The sequence below is a fragment of the Mustela nigripes genome, chromosome 1 (assembly GCF_022355385.1).
Source record: "Mustela nigripes isolate SB6536 chromosome 1, MUSNIG.SB6536, whole genome shotgun sequence".
Lineage (NCBI taxonomy): Eukaryota > Metazoa > Chordata > Mammalia > Carnivora > Mustelidae > Mustela > Mustela nigripes.
Genome location: NC_081557.1, coordinates 121,466,188 through 121,486,564, shown reverse-complemented (window position 1 = coordinate 121,486,564; position 20,377 = coordinate 121,466,188). Strand labels below are relative to the sequence as shown.

General features: G+C 50.6%; 1 protein-coding gene across 1 annotated transcript in view; it reads left to right on the top strand.

Annotated features, from left to right (window-relative positions):
• EPHX2 (epoxide hydrolase 2) overlaps window positions 1-19,059 on the top strand; it is a 61,027-nt gene extending 41,968 nt beyond the window's left edge. The window contains exons 13-19 of the mRNA XM_059372746.1: window positions 7,297-7,371; window positions 9,822-9,855; window positions 11,773-11,875; window positions 12,976-13,045; window positions 16,661-16,741; window positions 18,349-18,407; window positions 18,585-19,059. Of these exons, the coding sequence (XP_059228729.1) occupies window positions 7,297-7,371; window positions 9,822-9,855; window positions 11,773-11,875; window positions 12,976-13,045; window positions 16,661-16,741; window positions 18,349-18,407; window positions 18,585-18,663 (501 nt within the window). The 3' untranslated portion in view covers window positions 18,664-19,059. The remainder of the gene's footprint in view (window positions 1-7,296; window positions 7,372-9,821; window positions 9,856-11,772; window positions 11,876-12,975; window positions 13,046-16,660; window positions 16,742-18,348; window positions 18,408-18,584) is intronic.
• Window positions 19,060-20,377: the final 1,318 nt, after the last annotated feature.

The following is a 20,377-nucleotide window of genomic DNA, read 5'->3' as shown; positions in this document are numbered from 1 at the left end:
ACCTCAGGGGAAAACTGCTTATTAGCTGCCCCCCTAGCAGGACTTTTTTTGTTTGTTTCAAAGGTTATTATAGTCATTGTAGAAAAATCAGTACCCCTATTGTTATGTTGTAGCTGCTGGGTTTAAAACCTGCAGGAAGGGTTGGGAGAATGGTTTTTGTTCTTAAGAACAAAGCCTCTTGGTAGAGAAATGTTCAATATTCAAATGAGCGCAGGCTTGGTGAGGGATGTAGATTTGGGGCCAAGTCCGCTGCTGAGGCTGGTCTGGACGGGTGCAGAGCTGGGTCTCAAGGGGAAACCGTGCATAGGGGTCCTGCCAGCACGTCTGCTTCCCACTTATCAACAGGCCAGTCCCTTCTGACCTTGGGCACTCAAAAGGGAGGTCTAGTTAGATGATTTTCAGATAGTAACAGCTTCAAACTGAAGCTGAATCCAGGCCAGGAAACACAGCATAAGGTGGAGAGCACATGTTTCATTCAGGGCTGGGTGCTGGAACCCCCTCCCTCCTGCCTCCCAAACTCATCCCCACCACTCCCCCAACCAGGAGGAGCACACAAGGTCAGGATGGATAGTGGCCTGTGGCTGTTCCTCCCGCGCCTCCTTCACATTTGCTGAGCCAGACAGGGTGTGGCTTAAGTAAACCCCAAGTTTAGATTCCGTTCCTCTAGTTCTTTGAACTTTGAGCCAATGTGTTCACTGTACCATCCTGCAAATTTGCCAAGTCTGGTGGAAACTAAAATTAAAAGGGTGTGTGTGTGTGTGTGTGTGTGTGTGTGTGTGTGTGTATGTGCTAGGCAAAGAGATGACAGGCTTTGCCTTTGTATAGTAGGAAAGTGGAGGAGGCCTCTCTGGGCCGCAAAGACAAGTAGAATTGGCTGTGTAATTTGATCTCGACTAGTTCCCTGTTTTAATTCTTAAGATTCTTCACGTCCTTGCTTAGCTTCCGGAGATTTCATAGCCCCTTTGCCCCAGAAATCAGAACATGGTTAGTGCACACCCTCCTCCAGCGCCCCACACCAGTCCCTTTTCACTCCTCCTCAGTAGTATTGTGTGTATTGTTATTTCTTGGGAGAAGGGTGTGCGGCGTGCACCCGTGTGTGTGGCATGGGTGTCTGGATCTGTACAGCCAGCTATCGGCTATATATACCAGGGCAAGCCAGAGCCCACTTCTAAGTATTTAACCAGCTGAGAAAGGAGGTAACAGAAAATGTGGCGAAAGGAAATTATAGGTATCAGTCAAGAAGAGACGGTTTCACCGGTGGAAGGGTCCCCCAACCCAGCCTGCACAAACGATTTTTTTCCTTCTCTCTCACGGTGTTCCGAGTCTTCCTTAATCCCCAGAACACCCTAGTAACGCATCCCCCCACCCCCCATCAGGCACCAGACTATGGAGACAGCTGGTGACTTGTTACTGCCTGTATTTTGTAGATGATTTATACTTGGTGCTTTAAAAAAAAGTACTCAGTTGTATGAGATAGAACGTTGGCACCCCCTTCACTCATCTAGAAGTAGGTACTATGAATAGTTCTGTGAGTATTTCCCAGACGGTTTTTTATAAGATGCTTTTAAGTGTGGCAGGGGCGGGCGTGCTTATGTGCCTATGGGCGGACAAGTAATTTTTATAGAACTGGAGTCGTGCTGCCTTTCCATTTACTAGAGCTTGGACAGATTTTCTCGCCAGTACGTACAGATTTACCTCACCCATTGTAGTGGCCGCTCGGTGCCCCCAGAATACAGGTGGCCCATCAGTTACGGAGCCAGTCCTCTCCCGAGGACATTATTCTGGTGGTTTGTCCCAGCGGAACAGTACCTTTTAAAAGAAAGCCCTGCTGTGTGCTTCCTTTCTCAGCCAGCCTTCCCTCCCATGGTCTGTCTGAGCCTGCAAGAGGCAGGAGCCCTTCTCATTTTATTTGTGTTTTCTTACATGTGTAATCTTACATTCTAGTAAAAAGAACCAAATACTGAGGGGTTTGAAGTCTGGAGTTCTCGTCTCCAGCTTGGGTATTTATAAAATGCCCGACTTTGAAGGAGGTTACACTCCCACCCCAGAGTCTCCATCTGTAAGGCGGCCTCCCCAGCTCAGCACTGTGGGAGAGCAGAGGACCCCCCACCCCCACCCCAGGGGGGAGGTGGCTTCAGAGAGCCTCAGGTCTCCTTAGGGACCTCCTGTGGGACCTAACTCACCTCTCTCTCGTTCTCTCTCTCTCTTTCTCCCCCTCCCTCCCTGCCTCCCTTGTGTGTGCATGCCTGGCTGAACACTGGAAAGTAATCAACCATTTTCTCTTTTGGATAACATTTCCACTTCAGGGACAACCCTACCCTCCGCCCCCCAGACATGGTTTCTGGCCTATTTTGAGAAAACTCTGCTCCAGAGTTTCAGAGGAATCTGAGTATTTATGATCAAGAGAGACAGAACATGAAGCAGCATTGCTGTCCCCAAGCCCCTGATGGGAAGGATACTTCCTTCTCCTCTTCCAGACGCATCTTCTAGTGTTGGCTGGAGGGGGACAGAGGTGGCCTGAGCGCCTGCTTTGATGGACCTGCTGTTTGGTTAGGTGGCTGTCTCCACGGTCTTAGAAATGAAACCATAGACCCAGTTAAGTGCCTCTTCTGAGGCAGACCTGTTGTACATCTTGGAAGGAGCAAATGGGAGATGAGAGAGGAGAAATCCCATTGCATAGGGACGTAGCAGGAGGATGCCTCTAGGAGGAGGTCTGAGTTTGAGAAGGTGGCTGCTCTGCCCTCCCAGCTGGGAAACCTTCCTGGCAGGTGAAGTGACTAAGGGCTCCTCCCTTGTCCACACACTGGGTGAAAAGTGTACCCAAAACTTGGTCTTCTGAATGGTCTTGGATAGTCTTAGTCTTGGTCTTGGATTCCACATTTCTGGGTTTCCTCAAACAGTGAGTGAAATGTGTGCCTGGGAGGAAGCTGGACTGGGGGACATGTGCTGAGATCTCAGGAGCCAGATCCCACACCCTGTGCCCAGCACACCCAACAGCCTCCTGGTGGTGGGGAGGGAGGCAGGTGCACAGCCCGCCCTGAACCTGTAGGTTATGTAGGCCCTAGTCCCTTTCCCTCCTCACTTACCCTCCAAATTTAGAGACTTCCTGAAGTGGTGTATTATTTTTTTTAGGGCTGCTGCAACAAATTACCACATACTTTGTGGCTTGAAACAACAGAAATTTAGGCCTTCAAGTTCTGGAGGCTAAAGTCCAAAATCACGGTGTTAGCAGATTTGGTTTCTCCTGGAGGTTCTGAGGGAGTCCATTCCATGCCCCTCTCCTAGCTTCTGGTGGTGCCGGAAACCCTTGGCACTCCTTGATGTGCAACTCGTCACTCATCCGAGATCCTAATGGTTCCATCTGCGAAGACTCCATTGCCATACAAGGTCACATTCACAGCTGCTGGGCATTAGATCCCTGGATGTGCCTTTTGGGGGACCACTCCTCAACCCACTACAGTGCAGTGTGATAACACTGGGGTAGGAATGAAAGTATATCTCACCGGAAGCTACATTTCCTTCATTGGTCCCTCTTGAGGTCAGTTTTAAGGATCAGATTGAGGAGTGTGACAAGGTAGCCACACGGACAGACATGTTTATTAGCCAGAAGTTGGAAATAGGTCTGAGGAATAAGGGCAAAGTGCAGGATACTAATCTGGAAAGCACAGAAAACAGGGAGAAGAGGATTAGTAGTGTCCTCACAGCTATGAGCTTCTGTGGTTTCAGGTTTAAAATAAAGAGAGGGAGGAGGCAGAGGTGGTTAGATGGAAAGGCCAAGAAATTCTGGTGAATTCTCCCAGGTGGGTTTCCTTATACTTCTAGTCATTCACTCTATAAGTCCTCCTTACACAGCCTCCAAGTACTACTCTGGAGACAAAGCTCCAGGATTCATGGAATTCCAAAGGCTTTGTTCTAGGGGCTTCTTTCTGAACCCAGAACTGTCTTCCGTTTGCCTGCCCCAGTGAGAGCGTTGGGTCCTAAGACAGCAGGCTCTATCATTTGTCTCTGTTCCATAGGTTACTGCGCACCTCCAACTTGATCAAGCTGGGGCTGACTTACCTTGTCTGGTGACTATGAGCTCGTGGGGGGGGGGGGCACAGAAAATAAAAGCCACAATGACTTAGAAGACCTCCCACCAGAGTCTTCCTCTCCTCTTCCAGTCGCCCTTTCCCCCTCTTCCCTTTCTCCCTCCCACCCACCGGGGTGTCCACTATTACCATGCTGTAGGCCATGAGAACAAAAACAGGAATAAGATACACTGGGTGTCCATAAGAAACTCAGGCTGATAAGGGTACCAGAGTCCCAGAATAGACATTTCAGTTGTAGTCCAGTGACTTTAACAATAGGGATCCTAATAAACCAGTAGTTACCACTTATTGGCTTTTCTCCCGCATGTCAGGAATTGTAAGAAACAAGGCATTCTCATTCTTGTGGAATCCTTGCAAAACTCATTATTTCATAAATGAGGAAATTGAGGCTTGCCCAGTTGAGTATGGGGACAGGGGCTTGTAGCCTTGTTGGCTGGATTCCAGAGCCCGACTCAAGGGCTCCACTCCGGAGCACAGAGGGAGGAGTCCGTCCCCGCTGGGGCAGGCAGGAATCTTGTCATTAGTCTGCGGGACTTAAAAATACGGTATCACCTTTGGAAAAACTTACAGGGTCGGGTGATAATCAGCAGGGCGTGGGACCAGAGTACAGATGTTCCCATCCTCTCGGCTTTCTGGCCCTCACCTTTGTCCTCGTTCTTCTGTTGATCCCATGTCCTTTCATGTGGACCGACAGACTTGTTTACCTTATGGATCCCTCTGATTTTTTATTGACCCATCTGGCATCCATCTGCTCTTCTACGGACCGTTTGCGGGTTAGAGCCCTGTCCAGACCTCTGGGCTCTTCCAGGCCCTGGGCTCATGACCCAACTGGCAGCTCTTTCTGGGATGACGCTCCCAGTAAATAAAAGCCCTGCCCCCATGTGACAGGCGGCGCCGACCACAGCTTTTATTGATCAGTTAAAGGGCACTTCCTCCTGTGGCTTTTTTCTTGCCCTGATTTGATATGTAGCAGAGGGTCACGACCGAATCTCCATCATAATTGAATCTGACCAAGGGGAGGAGGGTTGTAACAAACTCATCAAACTCAATCGACCTCGCCCACTGCAGAAAATCTCCAACTGCGGTCCCAGCGCTGCCGGTGATAAATGTTTCCTTCCGTGCCTGCTGCCATCTCATAGATCAGAGCCCTCACCGTGTTGATGTGCAGAACACACAGAGTGGGCTATCCTGGGGCCTCGTAAACGTGAGCAGGACGGAGAGGGCTGCAGGTCCCCAGAGAGACCTGGCCTATGGCACCCTCCTCTCTCGAGAACATGAAGAGGAGGAAAGGAACCAACATCTATGTTCAGCCCCTCCTCTGTCCTAGGACCAGTCACAGAGGCTCTCAAATGGATGCCCCCCCCCCCCCCCGTCCTCAGGGTGGCCTGGGGCGGGGGGCACGTTAAAGCGCTATGGGATCCAACAAGAATACAGATAATGGGATGCGCAAAGGGGAACTTGGTTGAGAAGGCAGTTTGGGGGACAGATGTTAAAAGTTCTTTGAAGGCCACACTAAGGGAACTAGGTGTCCTTTTTTTTAAGATTGATTTATTTTAGAGAGAGAGCATGGGAGGAAGGGCAGAGGGAGAGAATCTCAAGCAGACCCCCTCCCCACCCTCCACTGAGTGTAGAGCCCCACCGGGGCTCAGTCTCAGGATCCTGAGATCATGACCTGAGCAGCAACCAACAGTCCCCCCAGGCACCCCAGGAATTAGGTGTTCTTGATGGAAGTTTCTGGTCTGTTAAACCAGGGAGTTGAGAAGGTCAGGACACCTACTCAGAAAACTTCCTGTAATCCATTTCAGCCCGTGCCTGGGTACATTCAGGTGAGCTGCTGGAAAGGAGAAAAAAGTATATTGGCACTGTGCTGTAGACCGAATGTTGAAATTCCTATCCTCACTGTGGGGATGTCAGAAGATGGGACCTTTGTGGGGGGTGATTAGGTCAGGAGTGTGGCGCCCTCGTGAGCGGGAGGAGTGCCCTCTTCAGAGAAAGCTCTGTTGCCCCTTCTGCCATGTGAGGGCCAGAGTCTGAAGACAGGGAGTCTGCAGACACCTTGATTGCAGACTTCCTAGTCTCTGGACTGAGGAATGAATGTCTGTTCACAAGCTCCCCAATGTATGGGATTCTGTTCCAGCATCTGGAATGGACTGAGACACCGCCACACTCTTTTTCCGTGTCCTGCTATAGCACTAGTCTCCTTGGGGCTGTGTTGGGGAAGGATCTTGATTCCTTCCCAGCAGTTGCCCTGGAGGGGGTCCCTGCCCCAGGGATGGCTATCTTTCTTTACACAGGTTTTATAACAGCTTTCATGTCCAAGGGCTTTCAATTTCCGGAAAGGAAAGACTGGATTAAAATGTTCCTTTCATGCCCTAAAAAATCATGTCCCAGGAGACTAGCCAGTAAATTAGCATCCACTGATGGATCTCGAAACCCCCTGCCACCCTGTCTTAGTGTCTGGATGTGCTCCTGGATGGGGGATTTGGTAAGAGGAAGGGGAGATGGGGAGCTGAGGTACCCAGACCCTGAGTTTCCAGGATGAGAAGGGGCCCAGTATCTGTGGAACTGATGAGGCAAGTCCCAAGTCGGAGACCTGGAAATGAACCAAGAACCGTGTATAGATGAGTCATCACATGCAACAATGCTGCCATGAGTGGGGAGACCTGGTAATTCATCACCACAAAGGATTTGGGTCTCAGCTCTTCACAAGGCAACCTCGCTGCCCTGTCCTTTGGGAGATAATCCATGGGCATGGAATAATGATCAGTCTATAATCATTTAGACCCAACTGAAAGAGATTGGGTTTGAAGTTACCATAGCAAAACGAGATGCGTGCATGGAACACCTTTTGGCTTTGCCACTTGGCTTCTTAGAATCCTTGGAACCGTTCCTTCTCACCAGCAACTACTCCTGTCCGGCCCTCCCCCATTCCCTTAGAGGGCTTGTTACAAGTAAGACATTCTCACTGTAGGAATTTTGAAAAACAGAGAAGAAAGCAACATCCATAAGCCCACCTCCCAGGGAGGGACCACTGTTAGCATCTTGTGTTTTATTTGAAGCTTTTTTTTAAAACGTGTGTTTCAGTCGGAAAACCCAGACTGATGCACTTCTAACAAAACGTGGGCTGAAGGAGACAGACGTTGGGGGCTTTCAGCTTTTGGTCAGATTTCTGCAGAGTCCTTCCTTTTGCTTTTTTGATTTGTTTCAGGGAGTGGCTGAGGCTGAACTGGAACAGAACCTGAGTCGGACTTTCAAAAGCTTCTTCAGAGCAAGTGATGACATGGTGAGTGTTGCAGAGGGCAGGGTGGTTGGGGGCACAGGAGGGAAGGAATGGGGAGCTGCGGAGGCTGGAAGTGTCTCTGGAAGGTTTCCCTGGGAGGGGAGGCTCCTGGGGTGTGGCCAGGTCTGGAAATGAGCACATGGCCTTCTTTTCTTTGACTTCTGTAGTCAGGGTGCTGGAGGTCCTCACTTGGCCGAGCCCCTCATTGTGGGAAAAGTCTACATCCTCCCTGACCCACACCAGTACGGCTTTGAGATAAAGATCAAAGAAGGATTATAAAGGATTTTAATAGCAACAGTTGAGAAGTTGTGCTGTGACTGCTGCTACCATTGTCACACACACAGTTGTCCAAGTCTCAAACCAATTGAGATCACTAACGCTTGTGTTGGAAAGGAGCCTAGAACGCTTTAGCTCTGTAATCGCAGCTTGCTTTTTTTTTTTTTTTTAAGATTGTATTTATTTATTTGAGAGAGAGGGAGAGCACTCAGGGGAGGGTCAGAGGGAGAGGGAGAAGCAGACTCCCTGCTGAGCAGGGAGCCCTATTCGAGACTCGCTTGCAGGATCCCAGGATCATGACTCTAGCTGAAGCAGATGCTTAATCAACTGAGTGACCCAGGTGCCCCGCCCCACCCCAGCCCGCTGCCTTATGTGTGGGTCGTCCTGTCATTGCGGTTGTTCGTACAGTCAGTGCTGCTGAGCACTGTTTGCCAGCACCCTTGCTGGTCACACCTGGCTTCTTGCTTCTTTTTGTTTCTACTTCTTGAAGTACCTTCTTTGGTAGTTCTCTCTATAAAAGTCTATTAATAATAAACTTACAGGGTGCCTGGGTGGCTCAGTGGGTTGAGCCTCTGCCTTCGGCTCAGGTCATGATCCCAGAGTTCTGGGATCGAGTCCCGCATCGGACTCTCTGCTCAGCGGGGAGCCTGCTTCCTCCTCTCTCTCTGCCTGCCTCTCTGCCTACTTGTGATCTCTCTCTGTCAAATAAATAAATAAAATCTTTAAAAAAAAAAAAAAAAACAATAATAAACTTACAGTTTTTTGGCCTGAGAATATTTTCATCTTGATCTTCAGTCCTATAGACTAGTTTATCCAAGTATGGAATTCTAGGTAGAAGTTTCCATCATTGCTTATGAAAAACCAGCCCAAGATCTGCCCTCCTCCTTGTATATAGTGGTGTCTGGTCTGCAATTCTATACGTCTAAGATGTTTTCTTTTTTAATTTCCATGAACAAGGTTTTTGTTTATGTATGGACGTTGTAGTTGGTTCTTTTCCAAACTATTCTAATCTTTTGTATTCTTGTCATTCTAATATTTTGTATTCTTGTATTCTTTTTCCATCTTTGATGTCTTTAATCGTGTTAAGCAGACTTATTTTTTTCATTCTTTCTCTCTCACTCTGAAAGTCCTATTATTTGATATTCTTAGGAGACTGGGCTTTACTGTCTGCTGTGTTTGCTGTCTCACAGTGGGGCCTGTATGTGTGCATGTGGGGGTGTGGGGGAGTGTTCTGTAGTTTTGCTTCGTGAGCTCATCTTCAGCAGTGCTGAAACTGCACCAATCTGCTTCTGCTGGGCTTGAGAAAAGACCCTCATGTGCTTTAGCATTGGCTGCTTCCACCTGAGTCCATGGGCGTGACCGTCCCAGGCCTGCTCTTCTTGTTGTTTACCTCACAGCTTTGGGGTTTCCAGATCCCGCAGGTAGAGTAGGCTTAAACCCAAGCACCTATGAAGGCAGGCTTATGCCTGTGAATTCCTAGGGGGAGCTTTCTGTGGTTTCCTCTTCCTACCAAACTGAAATGAAACAACTCACTTTGACATTGCTTTGCCATGACATCATCCACCATGATAGGTGGATTTTTTTCTAATCCACCCTTTCACTGAGGACTGCAGATTTTCTGGGTTTCTGGTAGAGGGACAGGGAGTATCTCCTGTTTAACTGCCCCCCTGCTCCTGCCATAGGTCTAAGGTCTCATCTGTTCCCCATGGGTTGTATCCACCCAAGTTCTTATGTGACTAAGGCCTGCAAGCACTCAGGAGCAGCCGTGGTGCCGAGCTTTGGTTCGTAACTGCCTTCTGCTTTGACCCCCTGCAGACATCTCTAGCTCTCTTGGGAGTTGTGCGTGTTTGTGTAACCTGATGGCGCTCATAGGCCTTGGGTTGTGTCAGGGTTTGCACATGGCCTGTTTCAATATTTTTCCTTTACTTCACCCAGGACAACATTTCTTTCTTTCTTTTTTTTTTTTTTTAAAGATTTTATTTATTTATTTGACAGAGAGAGATCACAGTAGGCAGAGAGAGAGGAAGGGAAGCAGGCTCCTTGCTGAGCAGAGAGCCGGACACGGGACTCGATCCCAGGACCCTGAGATCATGACCTGAGCCCAAGGCAGCGGCTTAACCCACTGAGCCACCCAGGCGCCCCCAGGACAACATTTCTAACCTTCCTTTTCCCCACAGGCTTTTCTCAGCGTGAGCAAAGTCCGTGAAATGGGTAAGAGGTTCTTAGGAGGGAAGGGGGATGGGAGGGCCATGGCAGAAATCAGCTAAGGGTTAAACGAGTGTCCATCTGACTGCTCTGAGCAGAAGCAGCAGCCCTCCACGACCATTAGCTCTGAACCGGGATTTAACAAAACACCCCCACCCCTGCCCCGGCTGGTGAATAACCAGCCCTCACCCTAGCCCTGGGCTGATCTGACGACCTTGGTTCCTGCCCCTACCCCCAGGGAACTCTGGGTCCAAGATCTTAAACAGGAAGAGCTTAGAGGATCTTAGAGCTTGTCAGGACAATCCCACCCTCTGCTGATAAGGACCAAGGCCCAAGATAGGGACTGACCTTTGCAGTGTCACCTGGTATTCGCAGAGTCCAAGTCAGCTAGACCTGGAGCCAGAACTCCTTGGTCATAATCCACTGGCCTTTCCTCCCTCCGAATACTGCGCTCCTGTTCTTTCCAGTTCACCCACATGAAGACCATCCTTGTTCTCCCTCCTGGGTTGGATACAAGTGCAGAGTTGAAGCCCTGCACATCCCCACGGCGCACAGATCCAGCACAGCTCCCACAGAATCTTGCTTTTGCCCCCACCCACACCCCCACGGAGGCCCTGCCAGTATGCACGTGTATTGATAACGATTGCTGCCTCTCCTTTGAGCATCAGACATGGGCCTCATCCCCTTGAGATCTACTGTTTATCATCCTCATGACATCCTTTAAAAATCCCATTGTTACCACTCATCTACGGAGGAAGAAAGTGGATCTCAGAAGAGTTAAGGAGCTCGTTCAGAGGGACAAGGCTGGACTTAAACTCCTCCCACCCTAAAGGCCATACTCCTCTCTCTGGTCAAGAAAGCCTCTTCCCTCCCTCTTCCCTTCCTCCTTCCTTCTCTCCCTCCCTCCCTGTCTTTCCTCTTCCATGCAGTCACTTGTTTGTTTATTCCCCGAGCACGTGGAGCTCACACTTGATGTGACGCAGGGACAGCCAGCCAGATACACGAAGCATAGCCACTGCCCTCGGGGAGCCTACAGTCTTTTAGGGTGGCAGATCACAGTAGTCACAGGAGGAGAGCTGGTGGGAGCTCTTACAGAGAAAGCCAGGAGCCGCAGGTCAAGGGGTCGTGGGGAGGCACCCTGATCACATACCCCTTTGATAACATCTCACAAAACTCAGCCTCACCCAGTTATTGTGCCTCTGAGGCTTCAGGAGCCTGAAAATGGTGAGTCAGCCCTGTTCAGGCACTGACGTTACTAGCCCTTCTGGCTGTCCCCTGTGAAATAGCAGCCGTCCGCAGGCTGCCCATTGTCATCGCAAGGTGGCTGCCAAGGGGACTGGGGACTGCCAGGACACAAGGTACACCTCTGAGGACAAGCTAGGATTCCACACTGTGCAGAGGATCACGAGACCATGTTGTAGAAGGCAACAGAATGCGTGCTCCCTGTCCTGGATTTTCCTCCAGGCTAAGAGAAAAATCTGAGCACACTCTGATGAAAATTCTGAGGCTCAGAGGAGGTATCTAAAGAGGGATGTTATTAGTTAAGCTAATGGGAGTGGGGAGGTGAGGGGGTAGCTGGAAGGCCGATGGGGCCTGGTAAACAGTAAATAGTGTCCTGGAATTAAGTCGCGAGGTTTTGAGGAAAGGGATATTTTTTGTCCTCAAGTTTGTTCTGGAAGGGGAGGTCCATGTGCATGATATCACTGGGTTCCAGAATGACAGCGAGGGCACAGATTTGCAGCTTGAGAGGAGATGAGCTCGTTGTGCTGAGAGAGAATGAATGAAGGAGCAGGAGACCCTTCCCGGAGAGTTCAAGATGGGACAGGAGAGGCAGTTTGGTGCCCAGCCTCAGCTGGGAACGTGCCGGAGTCAGAACTCGGGCTCCTGGCCCTGGGCTGGACGCAAACAGGTGGTTGTTTGCAGGAGGACTGTTGGTGAGGGCCCCAGAAGAGCCCAGCCCCAGCAGCATCGTCACCGAGGAGGACATCGGGGTCTATGTGCAGCAGTTCCAGAAGTCTGGTTTCAGGTAAAGACGACAGTACCCCAAACACAAAAGAGAGACAATTGGCTAGAGGGCTCTTCTGCTGTCAGGGTACAGGTCAGGCCTGCTGTGCCTCCTGGGAATGCGTGACCAGCTTCTGCTTGAACTCCTCTGCTGTCCGGAGGCTCACTCCTGAAGATTCTTGGCCTGCTCTAGTGTGGGATAACCCAGCTTGCTTCCCCCTTGTGCTGATGGGCCCCTCAGAACAGAGGATTAAAAACATTCTTTAAGGGGCGCCTGGGTGGCTCAGTGGGTTAGGCCGCTGCCTTCCGCTCAGGTCATGATCTCAGAGTCCTGGGATCGAGTTCTGCATCGGGCTCTCTGCTCAGCAGGGAGCCCGCTTCCCTCTCTCTCTCTCTCTGCCTGCCTCTCCATCTACTTGTGATTTCTCTCTGTCAAATAAATAAATAAAATATTTAGGAAAAAAAAAAAAAACATTCTTTAAGTCATAACCCCTGAGAGGATCAGAGGACAGCTCTGGGTTCTTTCTCAGAAAAATACAAAAGCCTAGAGACACTCAGAAGTTGCATGTGTCTTCCGGGGAGGATATCAGTGTCTCCTGTTCTTGGTGTGTGTTGGTTGGTAGGTGTGGACTGAGGACTGGGAGAGTGTTCAGGGCCAGCTCCTGGTCATCCTTACGTGTCCCGAGAGGCCTCTTAGAGCCGCCCGCCTATGTCCCACTGGAAAGAGGTCACCTCCACACTACAGCCACTCCCGGAGTCCCTTTCCAAGAGGTCCCGGGCCGAGGAGTGTCTTCTGGCTGGTGAGGGAAAGGAACAAAGCTCCCTGCCTTCCAAGAACACGGAGTCCTGTAGGGCCAGCATCTGTGTGTTTCAGGAAGCCCCCTTCAGTGGCTCTCTCGGCCAAGCCCTGAATGCCTCCACTAGGCCTCGCTCGTTAACTCATGGCCAGTGTGTCAGGCAGCCAGCTGGGACCCCTGGGCTCTGTTCTGCTCCTCCCTGCAGACACCTTTGCTCCCACTGGGAAGAGCAGCTCTGAGTGGAGCTGACTCCTGGTGAGGTCTGCCGCATGGTCCTCTCCTGAGAGCTTTCCTGTTCTTGTTCCCTGATCTCCCCCGCCCCCAGAGGTCCCCTGAACTGGTATCGAAACATGGAGCTGAACTGGAAGTGGGGCTGCAAAGCTGTGGGATGGAAGGTGAGTGCTGGTTCAGGGTGGTTGCCCTCCCCCCAAACCCCCCCCCCACCACCCCTCCGCCATGAGCCCCTTTGGGGGCTCCTCATTGGTCCAGTGAGTCTAGCCTGGGGTCCAAGCTGGGGTTGGGGGGATGGGCAGTCTGACTTGCCCTCTTTCTCCTTTCTGTCCTTTCCCTCCACTCAAGGGGGTCTTTGGAGGACTTTTCCTGATACTTTTCCTTGGAATGGCCGAGGGCGGCTTTGGGGCAGAGCAGGGGTCTGGCAAGGTGACCCCAGTGCCACCGGGGAAGGCCCCAGGTCAGGGCAGTGGAAAGTCCCAAAAGACTCCCAAAAGGGAGAAGGATCATGGAGCCCCCATGTCACAGAGTAGCATGAGGTCCTCTCAGAGAGACAGGCTTTAGCCGCTGGCTGTGTCACGTCACCCAAGTCAGTCTGAGCCTCCATGTCCTGGTTTGCCAAGCAGAAGATGGGTTTCCAATCTCTGGGTCTGCAGAGGGAGTAGAGATAGACCCTGCATTTTTGAAAGTTCACTTTTACAAAAGATCTGCATTAGTAACAGGTTTCCGTGACTGAAAGAAATTGAAAGGATTTTCGCTTTTAGGGGAAAAAGCAGAAAGAGCATTCAGCATTTCTTTCGCAGTGAAGCATTAGAGAGGTGGTTCACAAGCCAGAGGGCCCCGCCGCACCCCTTCCCCAGGAACTCCCCTGCCGTAGCTTTGAACCCCGTCTCTGAGCACTTGGGCTTGACGTTGCTCTCTTTTCTGCATCCATTAGCAAGATGTTTCCTAAGGTATCAGAAAAGCCGAAAAGAGGTGATTTTGGGGGTCTGGGAAAGTTAAAAAATGTTTTCATATAAATTATTGGTGATTGCTTCTTCACCTTTCACCGTTTTGGCTTACAGCAGTTTTCACAGGAATGCTGTAGCCGGGGAAACCTGTGACAGGTCCCCAGGGTGCATTCAGAATGTGAAGAAAACCTATGGGAAATTTCATTTTCATGTTCCTCAGCTTAGTCAATCGCTGTGGTTATCTTGTTGATTCACTAAAGCGTGAATGCCCTCTGTGTGCCAAGCACTGTTCTGGACCTCAGGCATCCTGTGGCGGTTGTAACAGATGAGGTCCTGACCTTGTGGGATCAGGCAATAGAACATGGAGCACGTAGTTAAGAGCAGGCTGGGCAGCAGCTCGGCCTGGGATCTAATCCCTGTGTGACCTTGGGTCAGGCACCTAGCCACTCTGTTCTCTGTTGCTGCTTCTGTAATATGGGAATGACAAGAACAGTGCTTACCTCATAGGTGTGTATAAGGATAAAATGGATTGATGCCCGCCAAATGCTTAAACCAGCGCCTGGCACATATTCTGTTAAGGCTCATTATCTTTGTCTCTCTCATCTGTGATTGACTGAAATGACAAAACCACGGTTTAATGGGCAGACATCTCTCCCAGCATGGAGGGGCATGATGACAGTCTTTGGGAAGGTGACGCCGGGGGTGCTAACGTTGGAAACCCCGTTCTTCTACAGCTGCCTCTCAAATCGCCCCCCTCCACCACCTCCTCTTGTTTCCCCATAACCAGTTTACACTGTGACTTGGAATATTCTAGAGTGTACAGCAGCCCCACGATGGGTTCCCACAATGAAATCACATCCGAGCACCCCCTGGTTCTTCATCGTTTGGTGACAGGGCTGCAGTGAGAAGCCCCTGGTTCCGTACATAGGGGAGGAACAGGGCAAGTCCCTTAAGTGGAGACAGAATGAAGCTCTTTGAAAATTATAATGGCAGAGGGAGAACGAGACACTAGAGGAGGCTTTCTCCAGCCCGCGGTAGTATCTGCCAGCAGGTGATGGTCACCTGCTGGTCACCTGCTGGTCACCACTGGTGATGAATAAAGCAGAGCTGATGTCAGGTTGGTGGCAGTTCTGGCTGACCCATTCACTCTGGAGTCCTGGCTGACCTTTTTAGGCATTCATTGAATTCAAAGAAAAGGAATATTGATCTCCACTCAAGGGCATCTTTCCCCCTTCCTGGTGTCATCTCTAATGTTCTGTTAAAACCCAAAATTCAGCTGAGTAAATTTGAAGACCTAATTGGCTTTATTTAGTGATTCCTGAATCAGGCAGCATCCTGTCTAGCATGGAGAGGGCACTCTGAGAACTGTACCAAGGGAAAGGTTTTAATAGGAAGGACGGGGTGGCTAGAAAGTTCTAAGTGAAAGAAAAGGGAGGATTGTTTCTGGCAAGGTCACCTTCCCTTAGGGGGAGGGTCAGGGCTCTTAAGCACATTCCCTCACCTTCCTGTGGGGGGACAGAAAGGGCCCATGCGACAGATGACCTCATCAGTGCCAAAGCCTCGTGAATGAGGCATTTCTGGGGGAGGTCAGGATGCAGTTAGGTTAGGTATAAAGCTCCGATTTAGTGACTTGACCTGGCCCAAGTGACACCATTTGGGGCCTGCGGTTTTCTTCTCACTGTTCTGTGAAATATCAGTCACGTAGAGTGGGTCAGCACGCATGTTCTTACGTACATACACACACACACAGCACCACCATCCCTCTGACACTTCTAGTCACCAAATATCTGGGGGTACCCCTCCCCCCACCCCCACCAAACAATTCTCTGCCACACCAGCTGGGTGTGCTGCAACTCAAATCCATTCTGACACCGTTTCCCCGGAGATGGCGTTGGGTCCCGCAGGCAAGGGTCCCCCCAAGACTTTCCCCACCTCAGATGCCGGTCACCAGTCCACCTGTGCTTCTGGTGGACCAGCGGTCCTTCGGAGGTTCCCGCAACTCCCTGCTCAGGTTTGATTAACTTGCTGGAGTGGCTCACAGAGCTCAGGAAGGCGCATTTGTCGGCTTATCAAAGGAGATGGCAGAGAGCTTCACTGCCTGCAGAGTTGGAGGGTATCACCCACCCAGGGTGGATGGTGTTCACCAATGTGGACACCCCCCATGCTCCAACCTATAGGGATTTGGGGGTTTTATGCGGGCTTACTCATGTAGCCACAATCAATTATTAACTCCATTTCCAACCCCTCTGCCCTCTTTAGAGAATGGGGTGTGGGGCTGGAAATCCCAAGCTTCTCATCATGGCTTGGTCCTTCTGGTGACCAGCCCCCATCCAGGAGCCCACCCAGAAATGCCTCAACAGAAAAAAGATGGTCCCAGTGCTCTATCCTTTCAGAATTTACAAGGGTTTTAGGAGCCCCGTGTCAGGCAGGGATGGGGTCCAAAGACCAAATGTTAGAACAAGATGGCTCACAATGTCCTTATCACTTAGGAAATTACAAAAGGGTTTTAGGAGCTCTGTGCCAGGAATCAGGGCCAACACAAATACACATATTTTCTACCCTCTCACACCACCATTTTAGATCTGCAGTAGTAGCGATGCCTTCTTCCTTCAAAGCCTGGGGAAACAAAGCCAGGACCAACAACAGTACCATAGTGGGCCCTTGGGGTGGTGAGCGGGGCAGTGTTAATAGTGGAGGAAGGCACAAAGCATGAACATGAAGGTACTGTGTCCTTGCCGCAGGAGAGGGGACCCTGAGTGGTGGAGGGGCACAAGTAGGGTACTTTCCTTCCTCCTGTGTTTGCTCCCACTTCCTGTGACCCTTCCGCAGATCCTGATTCCGGCCTTGATGGTAACCGCGGAGAAGGACCCCGTGCTCGTTCCTGAGATGTCCAAGCATATGGAAGATTGGGTAAGGGATCGGTCCTGCTCTGGGGTCATTGGTGCTTCCCACCAGAGGGCACAGGCGTCATGGAGAAAAGATGGCAGCTGAGGACACAGCAGGAGATTTTGAATCACAGGCTTGACCAGGTTCTCGGTCAGAATCACTGTCACCTCTGGGGGGCAGCAGTCATGACTGGTGCTTCCTTTCTCCTGTACTAATGTAGCCTGTCACTCACTCACGCATGCATGCATTTAATCCTTCATTCATTCATTTCATGGGCTTTTACTGTGCACGTGAGTGTGTTGACACAGTGCCAGATTCTGGGATGGGAAGGATGAGCCTATCTTTGGAGAGCTCACTGTCAGCAGTTCATCCCGACCCCAGGAGAGAATGAAGAAGAGTGCACGGTTAGGAGTGAGGTCTTTGCTGACTTTGATGAACTGTAAGGCTTGCCTGGCAGAGAGAACAGGAGACAGGGTGAGAGGCAGGGAACATGCAAGGCATGCTGGGAGAAGGGCAGGAATTCTGTAAGCCTGGAAGATTCTGTGGAGCCCACTGGGCCAGGCTGAGCTTCGTATGTCCATGGGCATAAGCCGCTGAAGGGGATTGACAGGTGACAACCTTGTGGTTTGGAAGCTCGTTCTGCTACAAACGTGGAGGCTGGTTGAAGCTGGGGAGGCTTCCAGGTGGGGTGACTGTGGGCTGGCTCATTTATCCTGCCTAACTGCTGGGAGCAGTCCGTCCACACTGCCTGTGGCTTTGTGAGCCTCAGCAGACACAGCAGACAGTGCGTTAAGTGGGATCCTGCCAAGGACACTCTCTGTGGGCCCTAGAGCCAGCTGACCGAGAGCTGCAGAAAGCCGTGAGCCTGTCAGGAGGCGGGAGGAGGGATTCATTCTCTCCGTTCCTACCCTTTGAAGGTTTCTATAGAATTTCCAGTTCTTCAGCCGGCCCTTTCCAGCCCTGACAACTGACTGCTAGCCTCATTGAGGTTTATGCTTGGAAGGCGTTGTGCTTGGCTCTGGGAGGAAAGCCACATTCCCCCGCCCCCCCCCCCAGCATTTTCTGCATTGTGTTGCACAGTTCAAGGCTTGTGTCAGGAGGGAGCGGAGGACAAAGCTGCCACTTCCTCTCTGTCCCTGCGGCTTGTTGCTGTGACCCACTGTGGGGGTTCAGAGTCCAAAAAGGGAGGCTGAATATCCCTGCATGCAGACCACTGGGGAGAAGGGAGGCAGCCTGCAAAGGTAGGGGGTGGCGGGGGCGGGACTCAGTCAACGTCTGTGTGGAATTTTCCAGACTGTGAACAAGCTGCTTCCTAATAATGCTGAAGAGAAGCAATTTGTGGTATCAGTGCAAGTCAGCCCTGAATTAGAATCTTAGCTCCACCACTGTCTGTGTGACCTTGGGAAGGTTACCTAACTTCTCTGTGCCTTCATTGTATCCCACAGGATTACAGTCAAGGTTAGAGAAAGCAATGCACATAGACTACCTGGCACATACGAGGAGCTCCGTAAAAGCTCATTCCTTTCCTAAATGATGCATGGTCTTCAGGGGGTGTCTATAGGGAGCACTAACCAAAGACCAGACCCATTTGCATTCTGCCATTGACTTTTCTGGGTGGGGTTTTTTTGCAGATCCCCAACCTGAAAAGGGGACACTTTAAGGAGTGTGGACATTGGACACAGATGGAGAAGTAAGGAGATGTTGCGGGGCGGGGGGTGACCCCTGGGTGGAGGAGATCAGGACTTCCTGTTCACCTACCTCCATTAGTAAGGCCTTTCCCGGCTTGGCCGTGCCCTTCTTCACCTCTGCTTTTATGTAAGCGGAGTATGTCTGGACAGGTGTGACTTGCCCTTTCTTCCCTTTCCAGGCCCACCGAGTTGAATCAGATCCTCACTGAGTGGCTGGAGACTGATGCCAGGGACCCACCGGTGGTCTCGAAGCTTTAGGCCTGTGGCTCATGCCGGCCCCCAGCAAGTCTTCAGGCCCTTCTTCTGTTGGGCGCTGCCCTCGGAACCCAGGCAAAACCTTGCCCAGAGCTCTTATAACCAGCAGCGTCGTCCCAAAGGGCTTTACTCCAGAGTGGTTTTCTTTAAATGAAGGGAGTCAAATCTCATGTAATTACAGATACAGGAAAAGTCATGTATGATTCATTCTCTAGGTATAAAGGTGTTACTTTATCTCTAAGAGCGGTTTGTGTTCTCTAGGGGACAGCCTAAGACAGCCGGGGGGTGATTTCTCTTTGACTAACCAATTCGCAGTTTGGTGGCAAAATCGGCAGTTAATTTTGAGGCACATCTGCTGACGTTGGAGCTCGTTGGTTTAATAAAGGTACAGCCACAGTGGTGCTTGGGTCTGTGTTCTGGGAGGAAGGCAGGGTCAAGGGCTGTCGCCTTTGAATGCATGTGTTTCCCTCTGCTCTTCAGTCTCCAAGGCACAGTGTGATCTGGACCAGCACTGTCCAGAGAAACTTTCAGTCCTGTGCCATCTGATGGAGAAGCCAGCAGCCCCGTGGAACCACATGCCCTTTCACCTGCCACCCCAGAACCCTGTGCGCACATACACGCATATGCCCTGGGCACCCAAATGGGAAAAATGGGCATGACGATGTGAATTTCTCATTTAATTTTAATTTATATGAATCTGAATTGTCCTGTGTGGCAGTAGCTGCTAGGGAAGACCAGGGCAGACTCAGGACAGACCCAGACCTTCCCTCTAGCCATATCTTCCCCAGCCATGTCCAGAAGCCACGTCTCTCCCTGGATTGGTCTCCCCTGGGTGTGGCACCTCCCCCGGGCTTCAAGCTCTCATCGTCTTCTGCCTAGAGCCACGAAGCACTTGGGTGGGAAATGTCAAGCCTTGCTGTTCAGAGGAATCCATCTAGCCACAAATGGTAGAATATTTTCCTAGCAGCTGTAGAAGTTTCTCCTGAGTATTAGCTACCACACTCAGTTAACTGTCTGCTCCTCGAGACAGGAGAGCCCGTGAGATTGGCAGCTGCCTATCTAGGTGAGTCATCCTGGATCCTAACTCAGAAGATGCCAGCTATTTTGTAGAGGCTCATTAGATGTTTGCTGAATATATTAGAGATGGAAGCATGGATGCACGGATTCATGGGTTCATTTCAGATTCTTGATTTGGATGTCCTACCACGTGAGACACATGACCAATCGCATGACTGTGTCCATCATACCAAGCCTTGATGGAACAAGACTCTTGGAGCGCCTGGCTGGCTCTGTTGGTAGATCCTGCGACTCTTGATCTCAGTGTTGTGAGTTCAAGCCCCACGTTGGGCATGGAGCCTACTTAAAAATAAAAATGTTAAAAAAAAAAAAAAAGAAGACTTTTACTGAGACTCCCAGTTTACCTGTTATGAGAACTAAATTAAGAAGGAGAAGACCTGGGGTGCCTGGGTGGCTCAGTGGGTTAAGCCTCTGCCTTCAGCTCAGGTCATGATCTCAGGGTCCTGGGATCAAGCCCTGAATCGGGCTCTCTGCTGAGTGGGGAGTCTTCTTCCTCCTTTCTCTCGCTCTCTGCCTGCCTCTCTGCCTACTTGTGATCTCTCTCTGTCAAATAAATAAATAAAATCTTAAAAAAAAAAAAAAAAGAAGAAGGAGAAGACCTCCAGAAATTAGTCCTCTACAAATCTTAGCATTAACTGGA